The sequence below is a fragment of the Schistocerca gregaria genome, chromosome 3, assembly GCF_023897955.1.
Source record: "Schistocerca gregaria isolate iqSchGreg1 chromosome 3, iqSchGreg1.2, whole genome shotgun sequence".
In the NCBI taxonomy this organism is placed as follows: Eukaryota; Metazoa; Arthropoda; class Insecta; order Orthoptera; family Acrididae; genus Schistocerca; species Schistocerca gregaria.
Genome location: NC_064922.1, coordinates 381,604,499 through 381,629,226, shown reverse-complemented (window position 1 = coordinate 381,629,226; position 24,728 = coordinate 381,604,499). Strand labels below are relative to the sequence as shown.

Sequence of the window (24,728 nt, the reverse complement as noted above, 5' to 3'; positions counted from 1 at the left end):
ATGTACGTGTCCACTCTACCACTCCACAAAGAACTCCTTCAAAAACAGCCAGCTAATCTGTATCCTGGTAAAGGAAGCCTCTGAATTGTCAAATTATTTAAATGTTGTTCCGATATACCAATAATGTCAGTGTCAACATCTATAAGCAGTTCACTAACTTTATCTCTAATACCTCTTATATTTTGATGAAATATGCTAATTCCTTCTCTACTTGGACACCTGAGCTAAGGTGATTCCTCTCTTAGGGGGAGTTCCTTTAAGCGAGGTTACCTATCAGCTGACTTCAATCTAAAAAAGATGCAGCTATAACACCAACAACTACATGAATTTTTCGATGAATGATCCCACTACACTATAAGCTTTGCCAGCCTCCCCTTCCCATACCTATTGAGGTGCAGGCCATGCCTAGTGAAACCCAATTATTGATAAACTCAACTGGCAACAGCAATGCAAGCCCTGCCCTCCGCCATCAGTGCCTCCTCCAGTCCCATGTTAACATGCCTGCATTAAGATGAGACCTATCATGATGCTGAAACAGTTGCACGAAGTGCACATTAGTTTAGTGCCACCAGATGGTGGGAGAGGCGAGTGGAGGCCTGCAGCCCTAGGATGGTGTTCTTTGAAAAAATGTGTGACACACCCATAGGGAACATAGGGCATGATATACTATAAGATAGAGTTGCAGTCCATGTCTGTAGCAGTTCGAACAGCTGTAATGGGAACTCATCCAAGGTGTTTCGCCGTTCCATGTCTGTATGGAAACACGAGATTCAGATTTCCATTTCCATCTGATCAAAGGCTGGTCTGATCCTGACAGTAGTAAGATGCAATGTCTGCATTTGTGTGTTGCTATAGACTTATATCTAATCATGTAATTGCACAAGCTGAGTAAAAGCCATTCTGCTGTTTGCAGTAGACATAAGGAGCAAAGCCCAAATAATACAATCAATGATTTGTGGTCCATAATGTGTGAGCTTGGTCTTGAATAGGTAAACATGGAACTTCTCAATTGTAAACATAACTGCCAAAACTTCTTTTTATACCTGTGAGTAGTTCTTGTCAGTGGGTGTCAGGGTATTTGGTGCAAAGGCAATTGGTTGCTCAGTACCATCATCAGTCCTGTGAACCAGTACCACACCAATACCATATGGAGAGTCAACCGGAGCCAAAACCAATGGATACGATTGGTAAAGTGCGTACAGCAAGGTGCCATGCACAGCAGATGCCTCAGCTGTGTGAAAGCATGCTCACACCTGTACTGAACACCCTTCTTTCACAAATGGTTTAGCAGATGCATAATATGGACAATTTAAGGAAGGAACTTAGAATAATAATTAAAAAGAAAAGAAAGGCACTGCAGCTCCTGTAATGTTTGGGCATAGAGGAAAGGGTCAGTAGCTGTAAAGTTGCTGTCAGGGGGTGGCTTGCTTCTTTGCTGAGCAAGTGTTAGACGTATTCCACTTGCTCCTGAAAAATTGGGTATTTGTGTAATTGGCACTTGAGCTCTGCATCACACAGTGTGTAAGTAGGGTGCAAAGATTGCACAGTGGATTTGATGCATAGTGCCCCTGACAATTAAGTCATTGAGGTGGTTAGTGCAAGTAAGGATGGAGATGATTAATTGTTCCAGATATCTCTAAAAGATTGCCAGAGCAGAAGAGATCCTAAAAGACAAACACCTGTATTTGTATAAACCAAAGGGAGTGTAGATAACAATAATGCTTTGCAACTCCTCATCCAGTGTGACCTGCAAATATGCATTGGCCAAGTCCGTCTAAGAAAAATATTCACCTTCGATCAGCTTGTTGAGGAGGTCCTGTGGACATGCTATCGTGTATGTTTATCCTTGTGTCTGAGCATTGTCAATTTAAAGTCTCTATATAGCCAGAGGTTGCCATTGGGTTTCTTGACACTTCCAGGTGTTTGGCCCAAGTCCACATTTTAACAGGTTCAATCAGCCCAGCTTCATGAAGGTAACATTCTTTACTTTTTGCACATGAAGAATTTGTAAAATAATTACCCCTTTCATGTAGGTGTGTGAAATCTTAAAATAATGAACTTTTTTAATGCCATCCAGTTTACCTATTCATTGTTAAATAATTACCATATTCAAAATTTCTTACTTTCTGGCTGATGAACCATTTCCTTCATAACTTCTTAATTTTTTGCTTTGTGCCTTACAACTCTATTATCACTGAGTAAGTACTTCATCTGATATCTCAGCTACTAAACATGCCACTGGTCAGCAAATAATACAACACTACATATAGTATCTGGATTGCATACCATGTTCACATCAAAATTATTTTTTAGTATTAAAGGCAATGAAACAATAACAGCTGAAGCTAAAGTTGTTTTTTCGTGTTACTTCTTCATACGCCAGTGAAAGCGTCGGTTGCTGTTCACTGTCAGAATGGGCTGCATTGACTTGACTGTTATTCAGATTCCATTATGTGAACTCAGTACAGGCCATCTTTCAATAAATTCTCTACATCTGCCATCTTCAAAACTAACATCATGTTGACCACAGTGTGACAAACTGGCTGCTCATACTTAGCAAATATTTAAAGTAAACAGAGCTGCAGTATTGTACAAGGAAGTTCATTAAACTGACCTAGAACACTGTAGAGGAATCATGAGAAGCCTAATTGTGATGAGAACACTGCAATTTGAAGCAACAATATGCAATCAAGACCTTCACTGCACGATAACAACGATGAAGTCACTGATGACAGAGCCACTAAAGCAAAGTTATTCAACACAGTTTTCCGAAACTCCTTCACCATAGAAGACAAAGTAAATATTCCCAAATTCCAATCAAGGACAACTGCCAAGATGAGAAAAATAGAAGTAGATTTCCTTAGAGTAGCAAAGCAGCTTAAATCACTTAATAAAGGCAAGGCCTCCAGTCCAGATGGTATACCAGTCAGGTTCCTCTAGATTATGCTGATAAAATAGCTCCATATTTAGCAGTTATGAGGGCCATCCAATAAAGAATGATTTTTTTTGACAACATGCCTTTACTCATCCCCATAATTTTGATGGTCCTTCTCAAAGTAATCTCCCATGTATGTGATGCACTTGTCCCAGTGTTTTGGCCAGTCTTCAAATACATGCTGGAAACCATTTTTTGACAGGTCCTTCAAAATTTCCTCTGCAGCCTTCACCACTGCTTCTGATTATTTATAGTGCCTCCCACAAGCGCGTTTCTTCATGTTTGGGAATAGAAAAAAGTCACATGGTGTTAATTCTGGACTATAGGAAGGGTGAGGGATAAACTGCACATTCATTTTTACAAGATAACCAGCAACAGCAATGGAAATATGCGGCTGTGCTCTATCATGGCGCAGCATCCACCCTACTTCGCAGAAATGTGGTCTTTTGCACCTGATATGGACTTGCAATGTTTTCAGAACATCCCTGTAGTATTGCCTAGTTACTGATGTGTGTGTGTGCGCAGGTACAACATGCTGATAAATCATTCCATGAATATCAAAGAATGAGATGATCATAACTTTCCCAGCATAAGCAACCACTTTTGCTGTTTTTGGGGGTTGGTGATGAAGGAGATTTCCTCACTGAGATTTGCTGTTTTCTCTCAGGATCAAAATGATCTAGCCAAATTTCATCAGCAGTGATTACATTTGAAAGATACTCCGGATCTTCCTCTAACATCAACTTTAACTGCATGCAGACCTGCATGTGAATGTCCTTTTGTTCGGGAATCAACAGCCTTGGAACCCATCATGCACAAACACGTGTCATGTAATTTTTCTGCCACGAACGTGTGGGTGGCACGCAACGAAATGTTCAGTTTGTCAGAAAGTTATCTCAAGGTAAGTCATCAATCCTCTCTCACAATGACAGCAGCAGTGTCGATGTTTTCTTCTGTAAGAGCGAGCATTAACTGTAGCACCGGGTCCACCTTCCTTTGAAACTGATTGTCTCCGCTCCTTAAACATTTTAAACCACCTTCAAGCTGTGCTGTAGGGATGAACAGACTCTCCATAGGCCTCCTGTAACACTGTATAGGCCACAGCTGAAGATTTGTTGAGACAAAAGCAGAAGTTCAAAGCCTCATATTGTTCCTCGCATGTTACCTCCATTGCAGCGGTAGGTGATACTGAACATGTCTGACTTTGCCTGCCTCCCACAGGCGGGAACCAGGAGTCCCAACAGTGAAACTACTACACGTGTTTGTTGCTTAAACTAACAGAATTATCATAAGATTAAATTTTAGCATGAAAAATTATTACCATAAAAAATTATGATCATTCTTTATGGAACAGTCCTGGTATATACAATCACTCACTCACAGAAAGATCTGTACCTAAAGCCTGGGAAATTGCTCAAGTCACACACACACACACACACACACACACACACACACACACACACACACACACAAAAGGGGGGGGGGGGGATTATCCCCACGTAATCTGCTGAATTACAGGCCCATATGACTAAAGTCGATTTGCACATTTTTTGGAAGATGTATACTGTACTCTAACATTATGTAGTACCTCGAAGAAAACAAATCACTGACACATAGTCAGCACAGATTGAGAAAATATCATTCTTTTGAAACACAACTAGCTCTTTACTCTCATGAAGTAATGAGTGCTAGGTGACAGCCTTGACATGGCCCACTCTCCTAGAAGTGTTTCGATTTGATGAGAAGATGAGCAAATGTGACCCCCAAGCGATGGCCGGATGTACTCTTACCTCCCAGCCCTGCCAGATGCACTGCTCTAAGGCTAGCAGAATGTGGCCCATCAAAAAACCAAAAATTAGACTTGTTCTAAGAATATGCCAAGCCAACATTGAAGGCTATAGCAGAGCCAAAGCTGATATCCTCTCCAAAATTATGAAAGAAAATGAGGTAGACGTACTAGCACTTCAAGAAACACATACTGATGAGAGTTGAACTTACCAACTTTAAGTGCAAGGGTTTATCACAGTTGCCTCCAAAGGCCATGAGTAGCATGGAATTGCAACACTTATGAGTGCTATCAACAGGGGATGTCAAACTGATTCCAAATTTTTAAATTTCCAGAAGGCTTTCGACACCATTCCTCACAAGCATCTCCTAACCAAACTGCATGCCTATGGAATATAGTCTCAGTTGTGCAACTGGATTCATGATTTCCTGTCAGAAAAGTTATAGTTCATAGTAATAGTCAGAAAGTCATTATCTAAAACAGAAGTAACATCTGGCATTCCCCAAGGAAGTGTTCTACGGCCTCTATTGTTCCTGATGTATGTTGACGACATAGGAGACAATCTGAGTAGCCCTCTTAGATAGTTTGCAGATGATGCTGTCAAAGTGTGAAGTTATTCACATGAGTACTAAAAGAAATCCACAAAATTTTGATTACATAATAAGTCACACAAATCTGAAGGCTGTAAATTCAACTAAATACTTAGCGATTACAATTACAAATAACCTAAATTGAAACTATCACATGGGTAATGTCATGGGTAGACAAACCAAAGACTGCAATTCATTGGCAGAACACACAGAAGGTGCAACAGGTCTACTAAAGAGACTGGTCACACCACACTTTTACGCCTTATTCTGGAGTACTGCTGTGCAGTGTGGGCATCCCCATCAGGTGGGGCTGATGGATGACATTGAAAAAGTACAAAGAAGGGCAGCTCATTTAGTATTATCATGAAATAGGGGAGATAGTGGCACAGACATGATAAGTGAACTGGAGTGGCAATCATTAAAACATGGGCGTTTTTCGTTGCGACGGGATCTTTTCATGAAATTTCAATCACCAGTTTTCTCCTCCAATTGTGAAAACATTCTGTTGCCACCCACTTACATAGGAAGAAATGATCATCACCATAAAATAGGAGAAATCAGGGCTTGCACAGAAAAATTTAAGTTCTTGTTTTTCCTGCGTGCTGTTTGTGAGTGGAACAGTAGAGTGACAGCTTGAAGGTGGTTCATTGAACCCTATGCCAGGCACTTTACTGTGAATAACAGAGTAATCATGTAGATGTAGATTGTTATTGATTTAATAAGTACTTTTCTTCTTCAAAGTATCTGAGATGTTCAACAAGGTAGAAATAGATTGTTTTGCAATTTAATTTGTAAGATGGAAGACACTAGCAAAACAAGCTGCTGCAAGTATTGAACTGATGGAGGTTTTTCATCTGTCAGTGAGGCTGTTTAAATTGTCTTCACCATACATCCTTTGAACCTATAATCCAGCTATTTTTAATCTTTGCTGGCCCTTGTCCCGCACTTAAATTCACCCCATCCCCATACCGCCCAATTCACTCTGCTACACACTCACTTTTCACGCTGTGGCCTCCCTTTCCTCATGCTTTATTTCACCTTCCCAATCCATTCCTGCACTTTATTGTGAGCCACACACAATTTTCCTTGCCTAAGCCAGAGTGGGCTAATTTAAATATGAGAACATTGATCATCATTCTAGGTAATATGGAATTTATGACATTCATAAATTTGCTGGGGAAATAAAAAGTACTTGTGAAGAGAATTTTGACAATTCCATTCGTATGAAAAATGGGAATTCCATTTTTGCAAAATCTCATCAGAAAATGTGATACACAAACAGTGAAAATACTATAATACAAAAGAGTTTACGTGATTCACAGACAGTCGGTGCATGTAACTTTTCTCTCTAAGGTTACCTTGTTGACTGGTGTCACTAAGGGCATGTGTTCATGTAATGGGCAGCATCTCTTTAAAGGGAATATTTGTCTAAGAGTTACAACATTGTACTACACCATTCATAGTCAAAGAAAAATTGAGTTAGTTTTATTTGCTTTCACACTTTTAAAAAGTATGGCAATATTTTCATGTAACAAAAATATAAACATTGTTCAGAAGAAACATTCATATTCATGCCTTCAGAATAACAAGAATAACAACTCATCTAGAATCGTAAGCTTTATAGCAACAAAATATTCCAAAATAGTATATTGGAGTCTGAAACTTACAGTGTCATAAACAGTAATGTACACTTTTATGAAAATAATGTATTCCAAATTAAGACATTATAACACTAAAAATAATTAAATTATTCCTTGGCATTTAACATTTTAATCTTCATTTCAAGGAATTTGTTCTCCCATAACAGACAGTTACTTATGTTCTACGTAAACACTTTTAGTTTCTGTAGCAGCAGAAGAAGGCTTCTTATAAAGTCTTTACTTCAGTACCACCGAGTCATTAATGACTGAACACAAGGGAATATGTTCAGATGTATTTTGACAACTGGCATTTATTTTTGCCACTTGCTCAGAGAAGCCACAAAGAGATGCCTAGGTGTACTTTGACTAGTGCCCTGAATATTTTGGAGTTTAGTTGCACACATGTATACATTACAGAGTAGCTGAATCCCTCTCTCTGTCAATAAGTCTAGAAAGCATCTGCCGGATTTCAGCCAACTCTGCAGAATGTGCCTCCACAAGACGTTCTAGGCGTCTATTCTCTTCACGAACAGCATCCAGCATGCGCTCACTTTCACAACAGCAGTGCAAAGTGGAATTGCTTGGTTCAAGAGCAGAATTTATTGCTTCAACATTGCATCCAGTTAGTGTTTCAAGCTGATGGCACAAGCGTGTTTGTTCTCTTAATAGTGCCGTCACCTGCAACAAAAAATAAATAAATGATTACTCTCTTTTTTCCCTTTATTCTTTATTGTAGCACCTGTTTAAAAATATTTTACAGTCCTATACTTCCCTAAGAGGTATGTTGTTCAATTTACAAATTTTTAAGCCTCTCTCTAAGATATGAGCATCATATAGAGTAAAGACAAGGAAATGAATTTATGTTATGAATTACCAATAATGAGTTTTTAACATCAATTATGTTAACACTAAATTATTAAAAATTCTAGTATCTAGTTATTACTAAAGGGTAGCATTGAAGAACAGGCAAACTGGAATGTGGCAAAAATGTTAGTTAAGTGCATAGAGGATCTAAAAATAATAAACTATCAAATACAAAATTAATATGGAATTGCTGGCTGGGATATTACATACAAGGTAAGGTGCCTACATCGTGAAGGATTATTTTATTTGTACCATTTGGGCACCTTTTCTTTGAGGAACAGGAGTGTTGTGTGTTAATGGTGACTATTGTAGGTGAGTGTGTGAGGAGTATAATTTATATCCATATAAAATGAAGGTGAAAGATAAGTGAGCTAGTAACACGCTGTGCCAACATGCAGTCTGTTCCTCTTGGATAACTCTCAATGAGGTACTGAGCTTAGCAACTTCATCTGACAGACAGACAGACCATCATCAATATTGTCATATGACCTAACTTATTTAATCCAGGATATTTGTCTTTAATTCTTACTATCCAAGCAAAAATATCTTTCATCAGCAAAATTTGAAACAGATCTCCCATCTGCAAGTCAAGTATCATCGTATAAGCATATGTTAGTGGCCTCAGTTTTGAAGGTGGTTTATAATGAAAGTAAAATGTAGAATTGGCATATTTAATGGCATTACGATAAAGAGACTTAGGCGTATGAGAAAAGTCAGAGAAAAAATGGAAATAAGCTGGTAATCACAAAAAGAATGAAAGACTACTGTAAAAGCTTTGTCTGCATAAATCACTTAGGATCAACATGCTATGTCTAATAAAAGTATGTTATGACAGTAGTGTTCTGTCACAGGAGTTATACTGTCATTTCCCAGCATCAAGTTGCATTTTATTTGGAAGAAAGACTCATTTCATTGGTGATTGCCTAATTTATTCCTTTGGGGATTGTAAAGCAGTGTCATTGTCTTTGTTTCCCCTTCATCCAGGGTCAGGCTGGGTTGGGACATTTATGATACTCCTTCACTCTCCCCCATCTTTCCAAGATTTGATTTCAGTAATTATTGTTCCAGTTGTGAAGATAACACAGTATGACATAATATTTTTCTGTTCCCCTGCTTTCTTCTTTCCTTGTTATGTTGGAAGATTTTTTTGTAGTATGGGTTTTGCAACATTTTTCTTTGTGCAACTTTGTTTCTGTATACACTCTGAAGTTCCTATGCACAAATTTGCTATTTTTTTCTTCTGATGTGTGTCTGCATGTTTATTAATATATTATTTAAAATTATTTACCATTAATATGATAATGTGAAGTTTTACTTTTATATGAAATTGTAAATCGTTATCTAATGCAAAGCGAGATGGGCTGAGCTGTAGAAACATATTGGTACGGTATGTGTATGGGGAAGCAACTACAAATAGTCTGTAGATTAACAAAGGGTGGCGACTGTTGTTCCAAGTGAGTGCATGTGTGTTATGCCCAATGTTAAAAGAACTATTTTATCAGTGATATACATTTTGATTTCAGTGTGTACTTTCAACAAACAAACTAATAACCAAGTGTGTCACATTGTGTTTCATGGTGATCTGATATTCAGAACCATTAATCATAAAACTAACATCATAAAACTAAACATTGAGTTAATAATTAAATCACTAAAGACCAAGAACTCTCATGGATATAACGGGGCACCTAGCAGAATACTGAAGTATTGTCCTACGTATGTTAGCCCAGTACTTAGCCATATCTGTAACTTTTCCTTTAGGAGTGGTCGGTTTCCTGATCGATTAAAGTACTCTGTAGTGAAGCCAGTTTATAAAAAGGGAGACAGGGATAATGTTGACAATTATAGACCTATTTCTATGCCATCGGTGTTTGCTAAAGTTATCGAGAAAGTTGTATATACAAGGTTACTGGAGCATTTAAATTGACATAATTTGCTATCAAATGTACAGTTTGGTTTTAGAAATGGTTTAATAACTGGAAATGCTATATTCTCTTTTCTCTGTGAGGTTTTGGACGGATTAAATAAAAGGTTGCAAATGCTAGGATTTTTCTTTGATTTAACAAAGGCTTTTGACTGTGTTGACCACAGGATATTAGTACAGAAGTTGGACCATTACGGAGTAAGGGGAGTAGCTTACAATTGGTTCGCCTCTTACTTTAAGAAAAGAAAGCAGAAGGTAATTCTCCGCAATATTGAGAGTGGAAGTGATGATCAGTCCCAATGGGGCACTTAAGTGGGGTGTTCCCCAAGGGTTGGTGCTGGGGCCACTGCTGTTCTTATTTATATAAATGACATGTCTTCTAGTATTACAGGTGATTCAAAAATATTTCTTTTTGCTGGTGACACCTGCCTTGTAATGAAGGATCTTGTGTGTAATATTGAAACATTATCAAATAATGTAGTTCATGACATAAGTTCTTGGCTTGTGGAAAATAATTTGATGCTAAATCACAGTAAGACTCAGTTTTTACAGTTTCTAACTCACAATTCAACAAGAACTGATATTTTGATCAGACAGAATGGGCATATTATAAGCGAGACGGAACTGTTCAAGTTCCTAGGCGTTCGGATAGATAGTAAGCTGTTGTGGAAAGCCCATGTTCAGGATCTTGTTCAGAAACTAAATGCTGCTTTATTTACCATTAGAACAGAATCTGAAATAAGTGACAGTTCAACATGAAAAGTAGTCTACTTTGAATATTTTCATACGCTTATGTCATATGGTATTATTTTTTGGGATAATTCTTCTGATTCAAAAAGGGTATTTTTGGCTCAAAAACGGGCTGTTCGAGCTATGTGTGGTGTAAGTTTGAGAACCTCTTGTCGACCCCTATTCAATAGTCTGGGAATCACTTCCTTGACTCTTGTGCAGAAAGGAGTGCACTATTCTGCTGCATCCATTTTCAATAAGCTACCACAAGAACTCAAAAATCTTAGCAGTAGCCCAAACGCTTTTAAGTCTAAACTGAAGAGTTATTTCATGGCTCACTCCTCCTATTCTGTCAAGGAGCTCCTGGAAGAGCTGAAAAATTAAGCAAATTCCAGCATTACATTGTTGATTTTCTTTATTTAAACTTACGAACTGTTGCCTGAATACGTGTTTCTTCCATTTCATTTTATCTGTTTCTAATATTGTGTTATAATTTCTTGTATTGACTCGTTCCATGACCAAGGAGACTTCTCCTTAATTTGGTTGGTTGGTTGTTTGGGGAAGGAGACCAGACAGCATGGTCATCGGTCTCATCGGATTAGGGAAGGATGGGGAAGGAAGTCGGCCGTGTCCTTTTAGAGGAACCATCCCAGAATTTGCCTGGAGTGATTTAGGGAAATCACGGAAAACCTAAATCAGGATGACCAGACGCGGGATTGAACTCCTTAATTTGGTCCCACAGAACAATAAATAAATAAATAAACAGTGTGCAGATCGCCAAGCCACATGAATGCTATGTGTGTATGATATGTAATGTGAGTTGCACGGACTGTGTAGTGTACCACGAACTGTCAGACTGAACTAGAAATACATTAAGGCACTTTTTCACAGTGAATTGATATTCAGAACATTGATCTTGAGTGTGCAATGATCCAACTGCCCATGATTACTTTGACAATACAGTAACTATTGTGAACAATATAGGCTGTTTGGAGCATATCACAGATTCTTAAATAGAATTACAATGTACTTTGCTAATGCATGTGTTACATCTTGCAGCTACAGTGTTGGCGCTTTCTGTGTGATGTGTAGAGGTTGGTAACAGCACGGTCAGTTGGCCAATCATGAGTCAGAAGCAGATACCCAATGAGACTGTTGTTATTTCTTTTGTTTTGTAAATGAAGTTACCATATATTTTATTTTATCATGATAACACATATGTTGATAATCAGTGAAAATGCTGTTTATAATTTATTTCATTTCATAAATAAAGTTAGCTGATTTTGTTTGTCTGGTAGGAATTTTGAATTTATATTATGTACAGTTAGTGATATTAAGGTTTCATACTACTGAAATTTTTATGGATGTTACCATGATTTAATCTGATGCGATTATGATAGTCACTACATGTAGCTTTTTGAACAGAAGATCGTAGTTTCTTTGCTTTCAAGATGGAAGGTTTCAACATTTCATAAGCTGTTTGTTATTATGGATTTTAAGGTTGGTTAGTTGTTTGTGTATTTGTCAGTATGTTCTTTATCTGAGGGCATATTTTAGAAGTTTTCATGATTGATGTTAACTCATATTGAGTCCATTTAATTTGCAGGGTGAAGTCGTACAGTGGTGTTTTGAACAGGGGCTCCTTGGAACAAAAAGAACACGTAAAAATGTTCTGTGCATATGGTCTTTGTTGCTAGAAAGGTCTATTCAGATGGACTTTCAAATGTGTTGCACAGAAAAGAGGTATCCACATCTTTCATTTTAGTATACAAAAATGTACATACCGGTAATTGGTTTGCTGTTAGTAGTCACACTATTTGAATATGACATTTCTGTGGATCAGCAATTATTCTAATACTTTTAACTCATTGGAATTACATGTGGCAAGACACTCTGTTATAGATTGGAGAATCTTCTGCAGAGAAGTTCATGTTTGCAGAGGAGATCATCTTGGTGGTGTAGGAAAAGTAGTTGAGATGCGTCAAAAGTTTGGAGGCACAAATTTCATATGGAAAAGCTTGTAATTGGCAGGTGGGTCTTTCGTGCTTTTTAAAAGTGTTATCTATAAGAACAAAGCATATTCTTTTGAGAAAGTATGTATTCCCTGGAAATGCTGTTATTTCTGATTGCTTCACCTCAGATTAGTGCCTGAACAGTGAAGAATTTGTTCATCTTTCTGTTAATCGTAGTCTACATTTCAAAGACCCCAATCAGGCATCCATACCAACAGCACTGGTCTGGCATAAAAAGGCAATTTCGGAGCCCTAATAAATGCAAGTGCACTTTGAATTCACACTTATTTGAATACATGTGCAGAAAACAGTGAAGCCATGAAAAGACTTTTTTTGTAGTTTTCTTCAGACTGTCAAAAGAATTTGCTCTTTATTCCATTTCCCTTTTGTCTCATTTTTTAAATTATTATGTTTTTATATTTTCCAGGAAGCTGGTATGCACAAACCTAATAGCACAGCTGCAATTCATTCTGTTGCTTGTCAAATATACTTTGCTGTTTTTTATGACTGTCATAATTTATGAGTAGTGGTTAGGCAGAAAGCAAATAGCACAGCTTCAATTGCTGCAACTGAAGTGAGCAGTTCTATATTAATGTCAAAGTGCATCAACAGGAGAGGTGTACTGACTTCTTAGTATCGCAGGCTGTAAAACCCTTACTGCTACTATGTAACAGCCAGAAGTTCAAAAATATCATGTTGTGAGACAAGTTATTATTCTTAACTGGGATTCCGCTGCCCCCACACTGGGCTCCAAAGAACTAAGTTCTAAAAGAGCCCAATCCCTCCATTTTGAAAGCAAATGAAAGTCAAGTTAAAAAATGAAAAAATTGCAAGAACAAATGGTAAGTAGCGGGCTACCATCAGGTCAACGGCGAGCCACACATGTCCCTACTTGCAGTGACACATATAACTATTTTGCAGAAAGCAGGCCACAATGCATATTTTTCTATGAAACGAAACAAATGATGATGGCAGTCTCCATTTTCCATGATTCATCATGTTGTTACCAACATCTACAGGTCACACAAAATCTGCCGACACTGTAACTAAACTTTTACCCATTCTGCACACACATTATCCTTCATCACAGTCCTCATTACTGTGAATAAGTACCATTCATTGCAATAATGATAATGTCTACAGTCTTCATTTTTCATTCACTTTTATTGCACGTATGTGAATAGTCTGTGGGCCTTTGGATGTTGTCTTGTTCTTGCACCAAGTGGGTTATTACCCTATGTTAGGAAAATATGTGCATTGTGCATGGTCTGCCATTAAGCTAAAAGGCACCAACGAAACCCAAATAAACAATGTATTCTCATTGGTGAAGTACCTTGGTGGAGGGACATTTTTGATTTGGTAAAGGTGTGATTATTTGTGTTTATGCAAATGCCAAGAGTCATAGTTGTATGGTTTTCTGAGTCTTGCTTGTGTGTTTGGTACAGATTAGTAGCTGTTTCATTTTGTGTGACCATAATATTAAATTAATCCCGAGGAAAGTTAAATATTATTGCGTTCTGTTTACTCCAAACTTGGCCACAGTTTTATCATTCAACTTTTCCACTCCAACTTTCTTCCTATCAACTTCATTTCTCACACTGCCTCTCCTTGTTTTCCCTAATATAACTACATAGTAATTTCATTCCACTTGCATTCTACTCTCCTTTCTCCTTATTTTTGTCCAGGTCTCTGATGCATATGTCAATATTAGTGCAAAGTATGTCTTGTACAGCACACCCTTATGCTTCATTGGCACCTCTTTTTCTCAAAGCCCCTCACGCACTGGTAAAATGCATTGCTTTGTTGTATGCTTTGCTAATTTCTACCACTATCCTTGCAGTCTGCAGTATCCCGCTTCCTAAATATTTAAAGTTGTCCACAATTTCTATTTTCTGTCTTAATATTAATATGTCCTTTCCCCTTCTCTGTCTCCTCTGGTTACCACCATAGTCTTACTTTTCTCCCCACTGCGTTTTATGACATGCTTCTAGATTTTTTTCCATTTGGTATGCCTAGCTGTTCTTGTACATCCTTACAGTTGGGTTCCTGACAAAACGATATCAACACCAAATTGCAATAATTTCTTCACCATTGTAAACAATCACACTTCCTTTTCTCAGCTTTGTAACTTTCATAAATCAATCACTTCTTTCAATATGGGTCTGGACACACCTGATTTTGAGTTACACTGCTTTAAGAATTTCAGCTGTTTGTTTCCCAGCTTGCTTTCTCTCCAAGGTTTCATGTGGCTTTTCTCTGTGGACACTATTGTATGCCTTCACTATCCTCTCCAGTATTTTTGCTATGTGTGATAGGAATGTGATCCCTTGATAGTTATTGCATACTTTTCTGTCTCCATTCTTGAACATTGGAATTATTATTCTCTTTCCCCATTCTTCAAGCAAAAATTTCTGAATCCATATGCATATTATACCAGTAGGTGAAGCTGCCTTATGATTTTTAACAGTTAGTAGTTTGTCCAAGTACATGCTGTCTTTTCTTCATCTCCTCCTGTTGCATCATTATCTCTCCACGTTTCCCTTTTCATCAACTCTATGTAATTGACTCCCTTCCCCTTACTCCTTTCAAGTCCATACAACATTCTTTTACCCCCAGTAACATCCTTTTCCAATTCTCCTGTGAATGCCTCCCAACTTTTCCTCTTTTATTCTGCTGTCACTTTCTTACATTTCTTTTTGCTTTCCTTGAATTTACTCTAACTTTCTTTTTTTGTCTCTGTTCCATTCTTGTCACACTTAACTTTTCTTTTATTGCTTTCTTCACGTGCTCATTCCACCATGGTGTCTCCATATCTTTTGGCCTTTCAGACATTCTGCCACAGGTGTTTTCTGCGAGCATAGAAATGTCACTTTGCACTTACCCCATTCCTCTTCCACACTCTCACATTCAGTACTTGCCATTAGTCTGGATTACTCTTCTGCAGGCGACTCTCCCACCTGATGACGTCCTCCATTCCTTTCAGAACTTTGATATCCATCCTGATATGCAGTTACCTGTTGATATAGAAACTACTTCTGGTATTTTTCCCCAAAATGAATTTCTTATCGAGTCATTTTGTGTAAGCTTCAGGAAAGTACTTTTCTATAAAGCCACAGTGTAAATAGCTTTCATTGTACTTGTGGTTCGGTGTTGGTTTATGTTTTCTAATGGCCATCAATTTCTGTGGCAAATCCATTTTTGTCAACGCTACACAGATGCTAGTTTTATCAATCAGTTTTCTCACTATAAAAGTAAAATTAAAAATAAATTAAAATTATAATTCTACTTATATACGCATGTTTTGTTAGGATGTACACCTGAAATTTCCTGTTCGGAAACCCCTGCTCTAGATGGCCCATGAATAGGTAGGCATAGGAAGGTTACATGCAGATGTGTATTGCTGTACCACAAATTTGTTTGTAGCTGATGAAGACATAATTGTGGGTGGCCCCCCATGAACCATGGAACCTGCCGTTGGTGGGGAGGCTTGCATGCCTCAGCGATACAGATAGTCGTACCGTAGGTGCAACCACAATGGAGGGGTATCTATCTAGAGGCCCGACAAACATGTGGTTCCTGAAGAGGGGCAGCAGCCTTTTCAGTAGTTGCAGGGGCAACAGTCTGGATGATTGACTGATCTCGCCATGTAACGCTAACCAAAAAGGCCGTGCTGTGCCGGTACTGTGAACGGCGGAAAGCAAGGGGAAACTACAGCCGTAATTTTTCTCGAGGGCATGCAGCTTTGCTATATGGTTAAATGATGAGGGCATCCTCTTGGGTAAAATATTCCAGAGGTAAAACAGTCCCCCATTCGGACTCCGGGCAGGGACTACTCAGGACGACGTTGTTATCAGGAGAAAGAAAACGGGCATTCTACAGATCAGAGCGTAGAATGTAAGATCCCTTAATCGGGCAGGGGTAATGCATGAGTAGGTTTAATAATGAATAAAAAAAAAAGGAGTGCGGGTAAGCTACTACAAACAGCATAGCGAACGCATTATTGTGGCCAAGATAGACACGAAGCCCATGCCTACTACAGTAGTACAAGTTTATATGCCAACTAGCTCTGCAGATGACGAAGAAATTGATGAAATGTATGATGAGATAAAAGAAATTATTCAGATAGTGAAGGGAGAAGAAAATTTAATAGTCATGGTTGACTGGAATTTGATAGTATTAAAAGGGAGAGAAGGAAACGTAGAAGGTGAATATGGATTGGGGGGAGGGGGTAAGAAATGAAAGAGGAAGCCACCTGGTAGAATTTTGCACAGAGAATAACTTAATCATAGCTAACACTTGGTTCAAGAATCATGAAAGAAGGTTGTATACATGGAAGCAGCCTGGAGACACTAGAAGGTATCAGATAGATTATATAATGGTAAGACAGAATTTTAGGAACCAGGTTTTAAATTGTAAGACATTTCCAGGGGAAGATGTGGACTGACCACAATCTATTGGTTATGAACTGTAGATTTAAAACTGAAGACACTGCAAAGAGGTGGGAATTTAAGGAGATTGGACCTGGAGAAACTGAAAGAACCAGAGGTTTAAGAGATTTCAGGGAGAGCATAAGGGAACAACTGACAGGAACAGTGGAAAGAAATATGGTAGAAGAAGAATGGGTAGCATTGAGAGATAAAATAGTGAAGGCAGCAGAGGATCAAGTAGGTAAAAAGCCGAGGGCTAGTAGAAATCCTTGGGTAATGTAAGAGATACTAAATTTAATTGATGAAAGGAGAAAAGATAAAAATGCAGTAAATGAAGCAAATGTCTCAAAAATGAGATCAACAGGAAGTGAAAAATGGCTAAGCAGGGATGGCTTGAGGACAGATGTAAGGATGTAGAGGCATATATTACTATGGGTAAGATAGATACTGCCTTGGATGGAAAACCAGTTCTAAGAAAAGAAGAGAAAGCAGAAAGATGCAAGGAGTATATAGAAGGTCTATACAAGGGCGGTGTACTTGAGGGCAATGTTATGGAAATGGAAGAGGACGTAAGTGAAGATGAAACAGGAGATGTGATACTGCATGAAGAATTTGACAGAGCACTGAAAGACCTAAGTCGAAACAAGGCCCCGGGAGTAGACAACATTCCATTAGAACTAATGATAGCTTAAGGAGAGCCAGCTATGATGAAACTTGACCATCTGGTGAGCAAAGATGTATGAGACAGCCGAAATGCTCTCAGACTTCAAGAGGAATATAGTAATTCCAATCCCAAAGACAGCAGGTGTTGACATGTATGAAAATTACCGAATTATCAGTTTAATAAGTCACAGCTGCAAAATACTTACACGAATTCTTTACAGATGAATAGAAAAACTGGTATAAGCTGATCTTGGGGAAGATCAGTTCGGTTTCCATAGAAATGTTGGGATGTGTGAGGCAATACTGACCCTATGACTTACCTTAGAAGATAGGTCAAGGAAGAGCAAACCTACATTTCTGGCATATGTAGACTTAGAGACAGCTTTTGACAAGGTTGGCTGGAATACTCTCTTTCAAATTCTGAAGGTGTCAGGAGTAAAATACAGGGAGCGAAAGGCTATTTACAATTAGTAAAGAAACCAGATGGCAGTTATAAGAGTCAAGGGGCATGAAAGGGAAGCAACAGTTGGGAAGGGAGTGAGACAGGGTTGTAGTCTCTCCCCGATGTTATTCAATACATATTTTGAGCAAGCAGTAAAGGAAACAAAAGAAATATTTGGAGTAGGAATTAAAATCAATGGAGAAGAAATAAAAACTTTGAGGTTTGGTCCACCTCCAGTTGATATTCCGATGTCCACATGTGTAACAATGAGGCACAGTATCAACAAGGTTGCATTTGCTGCAGAGGTTCCTGTAACTTACACTGATGGCAAAGACATGCTCATTAGTGCTGCTAATGTTATTGACTACCTTGTACCATGCTGTTCTCACGTCAGACAAAAGAACATCACTATTGATGTTTTCCCAGACCACATTCTATGCTATCCCAATATATTTAGATTCTATGTCAGAGACAGCAAAGAACCTGGAAGCACTTTAACATAATGGATAGTGTCTTGAAACGCCAATATAAGATTAACATCATCAACAAAAGCAAAACGAGGATAATGGAATGTAGTCTAATTAAATCAGGTGAGGCTAAGGGCATTAGATTAGCAAATGAGACACTGAAAGTAGTAAAGGAGTTTTCCTATTTGGAGAGCAAAATAACCGATGATGGTCGAAGTAGAGAGGATACCAAATGTAGACTGGCAATGGCAAGGAAAGAGTTTCTGAAGAAGAGAAATTTGTTAACATCGAGTATAGATTTAAGTGTCAGGAAGTCGTTTCTGAAAGTATTTGTATGGAGTGTAGCCATGTATGGCTGTGAAACATGGATGATAAATAGTTTAGACAAGAAGAGAATAGAAACTTTCAAAATGTGGTGCTACAGAAGAATGCTGGAGGTTAGATGATTAGATCATGTAACTAATGAGGACGCACTAAATAGAATTGGGGAGAAGAGAAGTTTGTGGTTCAATTTGACTAGAAGAAGGGATCGTCAGTTAATAGGACACGTTCTGCGGCACCACGGGAAAAACATCAGTAGTGATGGAGGGAAGTGTGGGTAAAAATTGAAGAGCGAGACCAAGAGATGACTACACTAAGCAGATTCAGAAGGATGTAGGTTGCAGTAGTTACTCATATATGAAGAAGCTTGCACAGGATAGAGCTGCATGGAGAGCTGCATCAAACCAGTCTCTGTACTGAAGACCAGAACAACACATCTCCTGCATTTATTTGGTAATCATTATGTTTTCTTTCTTTGACTGTATACTGTTTTACGGATAATGTGCATATTGAACAGAACTGTATTTGACATATCGAAAAAAAGTTTTTGGTATTCTTTGAGGATTTTTTTCTCATGATTGGGAAACAGGGCAATATCTGATCTTGACAATCAATTCCACCCATTCCCTTATTGTATTCAAGGATGCAATAGCCTTCATCTTTTTTAACTAACTGTTTATCTATGTGTTCAACTATCTCTATATCTTTGTGTTTTGTTGATATCATTACACATCATGCTAGTCTTTTCATCTCAGAGCCAACATATTACAAATTCTCCATAAACAGACTCCTTTATTTAACTTTTATTTTTGAATTTTCTTTTTTTTTAAGCTTATTTTGCCTGTTGCTGAACACTGTCTTGATAACATTTGCGTTCTCCTGGAGTAATTTTAAAAAGAGTTTGGGGAAGGAATACCTGTTGTCAAGAAATGAACTATATCTTTTGTTCAGTATGGATTTTGACAAGTCCATGACAGCATTCTTTGATGAGCTATTATTCCTATCAGTTTTGTTCTAGCCATTACATATTTTGAAACCATAACAATAACCAGTACTTACCTCACATAGTTCATAAAATTTTAATCCAAATCACACTCTTTTTGATGCATTAAATTGTTTATATGCTAAGCCTCCTTTATATTTCCATCAAGGACTTGTCTATACCAACATTTTAATGTGGTGTGTAACATACTTTCAGTTTCTCATTCAACAGGTTGATGATAGGTCTTATCTTCCAAAGCCAGCCAATGCTGTTAAGAGTTTCATTATCAAAAAAACTTAAGAATCTCAAAATTTGTTCATATCTTTTAAGAGCATTGCTTTTCAGACACAGTGTTTCTGCTACTGGCCTTTTAGACTAATACATTTGAATATTCGGTTTTCTGACTAGAGCCATTAAAATACACTGTGCATAGTAGGCCTCACAGTGCATAGTAGGTCTTCATCTTGTCGCAAGTACAAGGATACCAAATGTCATCCATTTTCCATTTTATTTCATTCCATCCCCCCTCCCTCCTCCCCCCCCTTTACATTGTTATCTGTTGTGAGAAGAGATTTGTTTCCGTAAAAAGTATTTCCTAAATATATCAGAAAATAGTTCTCATAATCTTGAGTGCTCACTTTGAATTCAAACAAATGCTTTGATGCAACCAACGAATCTCAAAATATTTCCAAATGATTCGTGTGTTTTTTGCTTCCTGTCAAATCCATGATATACATGATTTGCATGTTGAATTTTCCTCTTTACTATCGTCATCTACAATTAAACATTTTGAACGCCTTCTATATCCTACAATCATGTCGCTGGATTCATCATCACTACTTACTTGTAAATGCTAAATTATAGACATCACACAGGGGAGTGTATTAGGTAAAATTCTTCTTCTTATTTATGTTGATGATTTCCTACAGAGTGTCAGATGTGGAGGAAAAATAATGTTTATGGATGACAGTAATGTAGTGATCACAGCTAAAACTCCAACACAGTGACAGAAGAGTCTAATGCAGCTCTCACAGATGTCCACAACTGGTCATTGAAAAATAAAGTACCTTTAAATGTAAAGAAAACTAAGTACTTCTGGTTGAATAAAAACACAATGATGCTAGATTAAAGACTAATGATGATTTATTATAACATATACTAAATTCTTATGGGTGAAGGTATACTGCCAGTGGAAATGGACAAAACATATGGAGGTTTTAGCAAACAGACTATCCACAGCTTGATATGCTCTGCAAACACTTACTCCAATGTACAACATCTCATGCCTCAAGGTATGGTATTTTTAATACACTACTGGCCATTAAAATTGCTACACCACGAAGATGATGTGCAATAGATGCAAAATTTAACCAACAGGAAGAAGATGCTGTGATATGCAAATGATTAGCTTTTCAGAGCATTCACACAAGGTTGGCACCAGTGGCGACACCTACAAAGTGCTGACATGAGGAAAGTTTCCAACCGATTTCTCATACACAAACAGCAGTTGAGCGGCATTGCCTGGTGAAACGTTGTTGTGATGCCTCGTGTAAGGAGGAGAAATGCATACCATCATGTTTCTGACTTTGATAAAGGTTGGATTGTAGCCTATCGCTATTGCGGATTATCGTATCGCGACATTGCTGCTCGCGTTGGTCAAGAGCCAATGACTGTTAGATGAATATGGAATCGGTGGGTTCAGGAGGGTAATATGGAAAGCCGCACTGGATCCCAATGGCCTCTTATCACTAGCAGTCGAGACGACAGGCATCTTATCCGCATGGATGTAATGGATCGTGCAGACACGTCTTGATCCCCGAGTCAACAGATGGGGACATTTGCAAGACAACAACAGTTCGATGACGTTTGCAGCAGCATGGACTATCAGCTCTGAGAACATGGCTGCGGTTACCCTTAATGCTGCAACAGACAGGAGCACCTGCAATGGTGTACTCAACGATGAACCTGGGTGCACGAATGGCAAAACGTCATTTTTTCGGATGAATCCAGGTTCTGTTTACAGCATCATGATGGTCACATCCGTGTTTGGGGACATCGCGATAAACGCACATTGGATGAGTGTATTTGTCATCACCGTACTGGAGTATCACCCAGCATGATGGTATGGCGTGCCATTGGTTACACGTCTCGGTCACCTCTTGTTCGCACTGACGGAAGTTTGAACAGTGGATGTTACATTTCAGATGTGTTATGACCTGTGGCTCACCCTTCATTCGATCTCTGCGAAACCCTACATTTCAGCAGGATAATGCACGACTACATGTTGCAGGTCCTGTACGGGACTTTCCGGATACAGAAAATGTTCTACTGCTGCCCTGGCCAGCACATTCTCCAGATCTCTCACCAATTGAAAATGTCTGGTCAATGGTGGCCGAGCAACTGGCTCGTCACAATACGCCAGCCACTACTCTTGATGAACTGTTGTGGTATCGTGTTGAAGCTGCATCAGCACAGCTGTACCTGTACACGCCATCCAAGCTCTGTTTGACTCAATGCCCAGGTGTATCAAGGCAGTTATTACGGCCAGAGATGGTTGTTCTGGGTACTGATTTCTCAGGATCTATGCACCCAAATTACGTGAAAATGTAATAACATGTCAGTTCTAGTATAATATATTTGCCCAATGAATACCCGTTTATCATCTGCATTTCTTGTTGGTGTAGCAATTTTAATGGCCAGTAGTGTATATAAATTCAGCCTTCATTTATGGAATCTTGTATTAGGGAACAAGTGCTGGGAACATATAAATGACTTTCAAGATACAGAAAAGAGCTGTATGGATAACAACACATATAGTAGTGACAACAGGAACCATTGCACTGAATTTAACAAAAGGCTAGAAATTCTACTGTCCCATATGAATGTATCTTACAGACTGTAATGTTAATTAAAAGGAAACATCATCTATACACTACAAAACTGTTCAGTACATGACAACAAAATGAGATCCAGCCACTACTTATACCTAAACAGAAAAAACACAAAGTACAGTATAATATACTTAATAAGGATCTAAAACTACACAATGAACCGCCACAGGAAATGAAAGGTGTAATGAACTCCATGTCCTCAGCAGAAGGCTAAAAACATATTTATTAAGTTAAGCCTGCTACATTGTGAATGAATATTTAAAACAACTGTTGACAGCCACTTATTCACGAATACCCTGGTGCTAAGCAATGTAAATGGCCTAATTGTAAGTATAGTAAGAATAATTATAAGAATGGTAAAAATTGCATGAATCTACACTATATGATCAAAAGCATCCGGACATCTGCCTGAAAATACTTACATGTTCGTGGCACCCTGCCTCGGTAATGCTGGAATTCAATATGGTGCTGCCCCACCCTTCGTCTTGATGACAGCTTCCACTCTTGCAGGTATACATTCAGTCAGGTGCTGGAAGGTTTCTTGGGGAATGGCAGCTCATTCTTCATGGGAGCCATGCACCGAGGAGAGCTATCGATGTCGGTCGGTGAGGCCTGGCACGAAGTCGGTGTTCCAAAACATCCCAAAAGTTTTCTACAGGATTCAGGTCAGGATGCTGTGCAGACCAGTCCATTACAGGGATGTTATTGTCATGTAACCACTCTACCACAGGCCATGCATTATGAACAGGTGCTTGATCATGTTGAAAGATGCAGTCAGCATTCCCAAATCTCTCTTCAGCAGTGGGAAACAAGAAGATGCTTAAAACATCAATGTAGGCATGTGCTGTGATAGTGCCACACAAAATAACAATGGGTGCAAGCCCCCCCCCCCCTCCATGAAAAACATGGCCACACCATAACACTACTGCCTCCAAATTTTACTGTTGGCACTACACTCGCTGGCAGATGACGTTCACAGAGCATTTGCCAAACCCACACCCTGCCATCAGATCGTTACATAGTGTACCATGATTTGTCACTCCACACAACGTTTTTCCACTGTTCAATCGTCCAATGTTTACGCTCCTTACACCAAGTGAGGCATTGTTTGGAATTTACCGGCGTGATGTGTGGCTTATGAGCAGCCGCTCGACCACGAAATCCAAGTTCACTCACCTCCTGCCTTACTGTTATTGTACTTGCAGTGGATGCTGATGCAGTTTGGAATTCCTGTGCGATGGTCTGGATAGATGTCTATCTATTACACATTACAATCATCTTCAACTGTCGGCAGTCTCTGTCAGTCAACAGACGAGGTAGACCTGTAAGCGTTTGTGCTGTACGTGTCCCTTCACATTTACACTTCACTATCACATTGGAAGCAATGGACCTAGGGATGTTTAGGAGTGTGGAACTCTCATGTACAGACATATGAGACAAGTGATACCCAAGTCTGAGAGTTCCATGGAGTGCCCCATTCTGCTCTCTCACAATGTCTAATGACTACTGAGGTCGCTGAGATAGAGTACCTGGTGGTAGGCAGCAGCACAATGCACCTAACATGAGAAAAATCTGTTTTGGGGGGTGTCCAGATACTTTTGACCACATTGTGTGTGTGTGTGTGTGTGTGTGTGTGTGTGTGTGTGTGTGTGTGTGTGTGTGTGTGTGTGTGTGTTTAATAAGAAAAAATGTACCAACAACTGATGACATTCACACAGTTTGTATTGTTCTATTGATGATTAAATATGTCAGTCAGTCATCAGTCAGTCAACTGAAGTATCTTTGACAATGGGAAAACTAAGGAATTTCAAGTACAAATTATTATAATATCTGCACTATTAATCACATTTGACACCTCTGTCTTCCACCTATTCCTAATATAAAGAAATTTGTGGCTGGAGTCTAATGAAGTCCATTGCAAAAATGGCTTTCGGGAAACATTTACAGGTTTTCATCAGAGAAGTTTAGAACTCCCAGGTCCAGTCCAAATTATTGGACTACTCTGTTTGGAATTTTTGAGCGAGCCGTGTGTAGTGCCAGCAGTAAACTTTGGAG

The 24,728-nt window shown here is 38.7% G+C and overlaps 1 protein-coding gene across 6 annotated transcripts in view; it reads right to left on the bottom strand.

Moving 5' to 3' along the window:
* Window positions 1–6,767: 6,767 nt before the first annotated feature.
* Window positions 6,768–24,728, bottom strand: part of LOC126355009 (uncharacterized) — a 504,064-nt gene continuing 486,103 nt past the window's right edge. For all 6 annotated transcript variants that reach the window (XM_050005149.1, XM_050005144.1, XM_050005146.1 and 3 more), the window contains one exon: window positions 6,768–7,629. In XM_050005149.1, coding sequence (XP_049861106.1) covers window positions 7,363–7,629 — 267 coding nt within the window. In that variant the 3' untranslated portion in view covers window positions 6,768–7,362. The remainder of the gene's footprint in view (window positions 7,630–24,728) is intronic.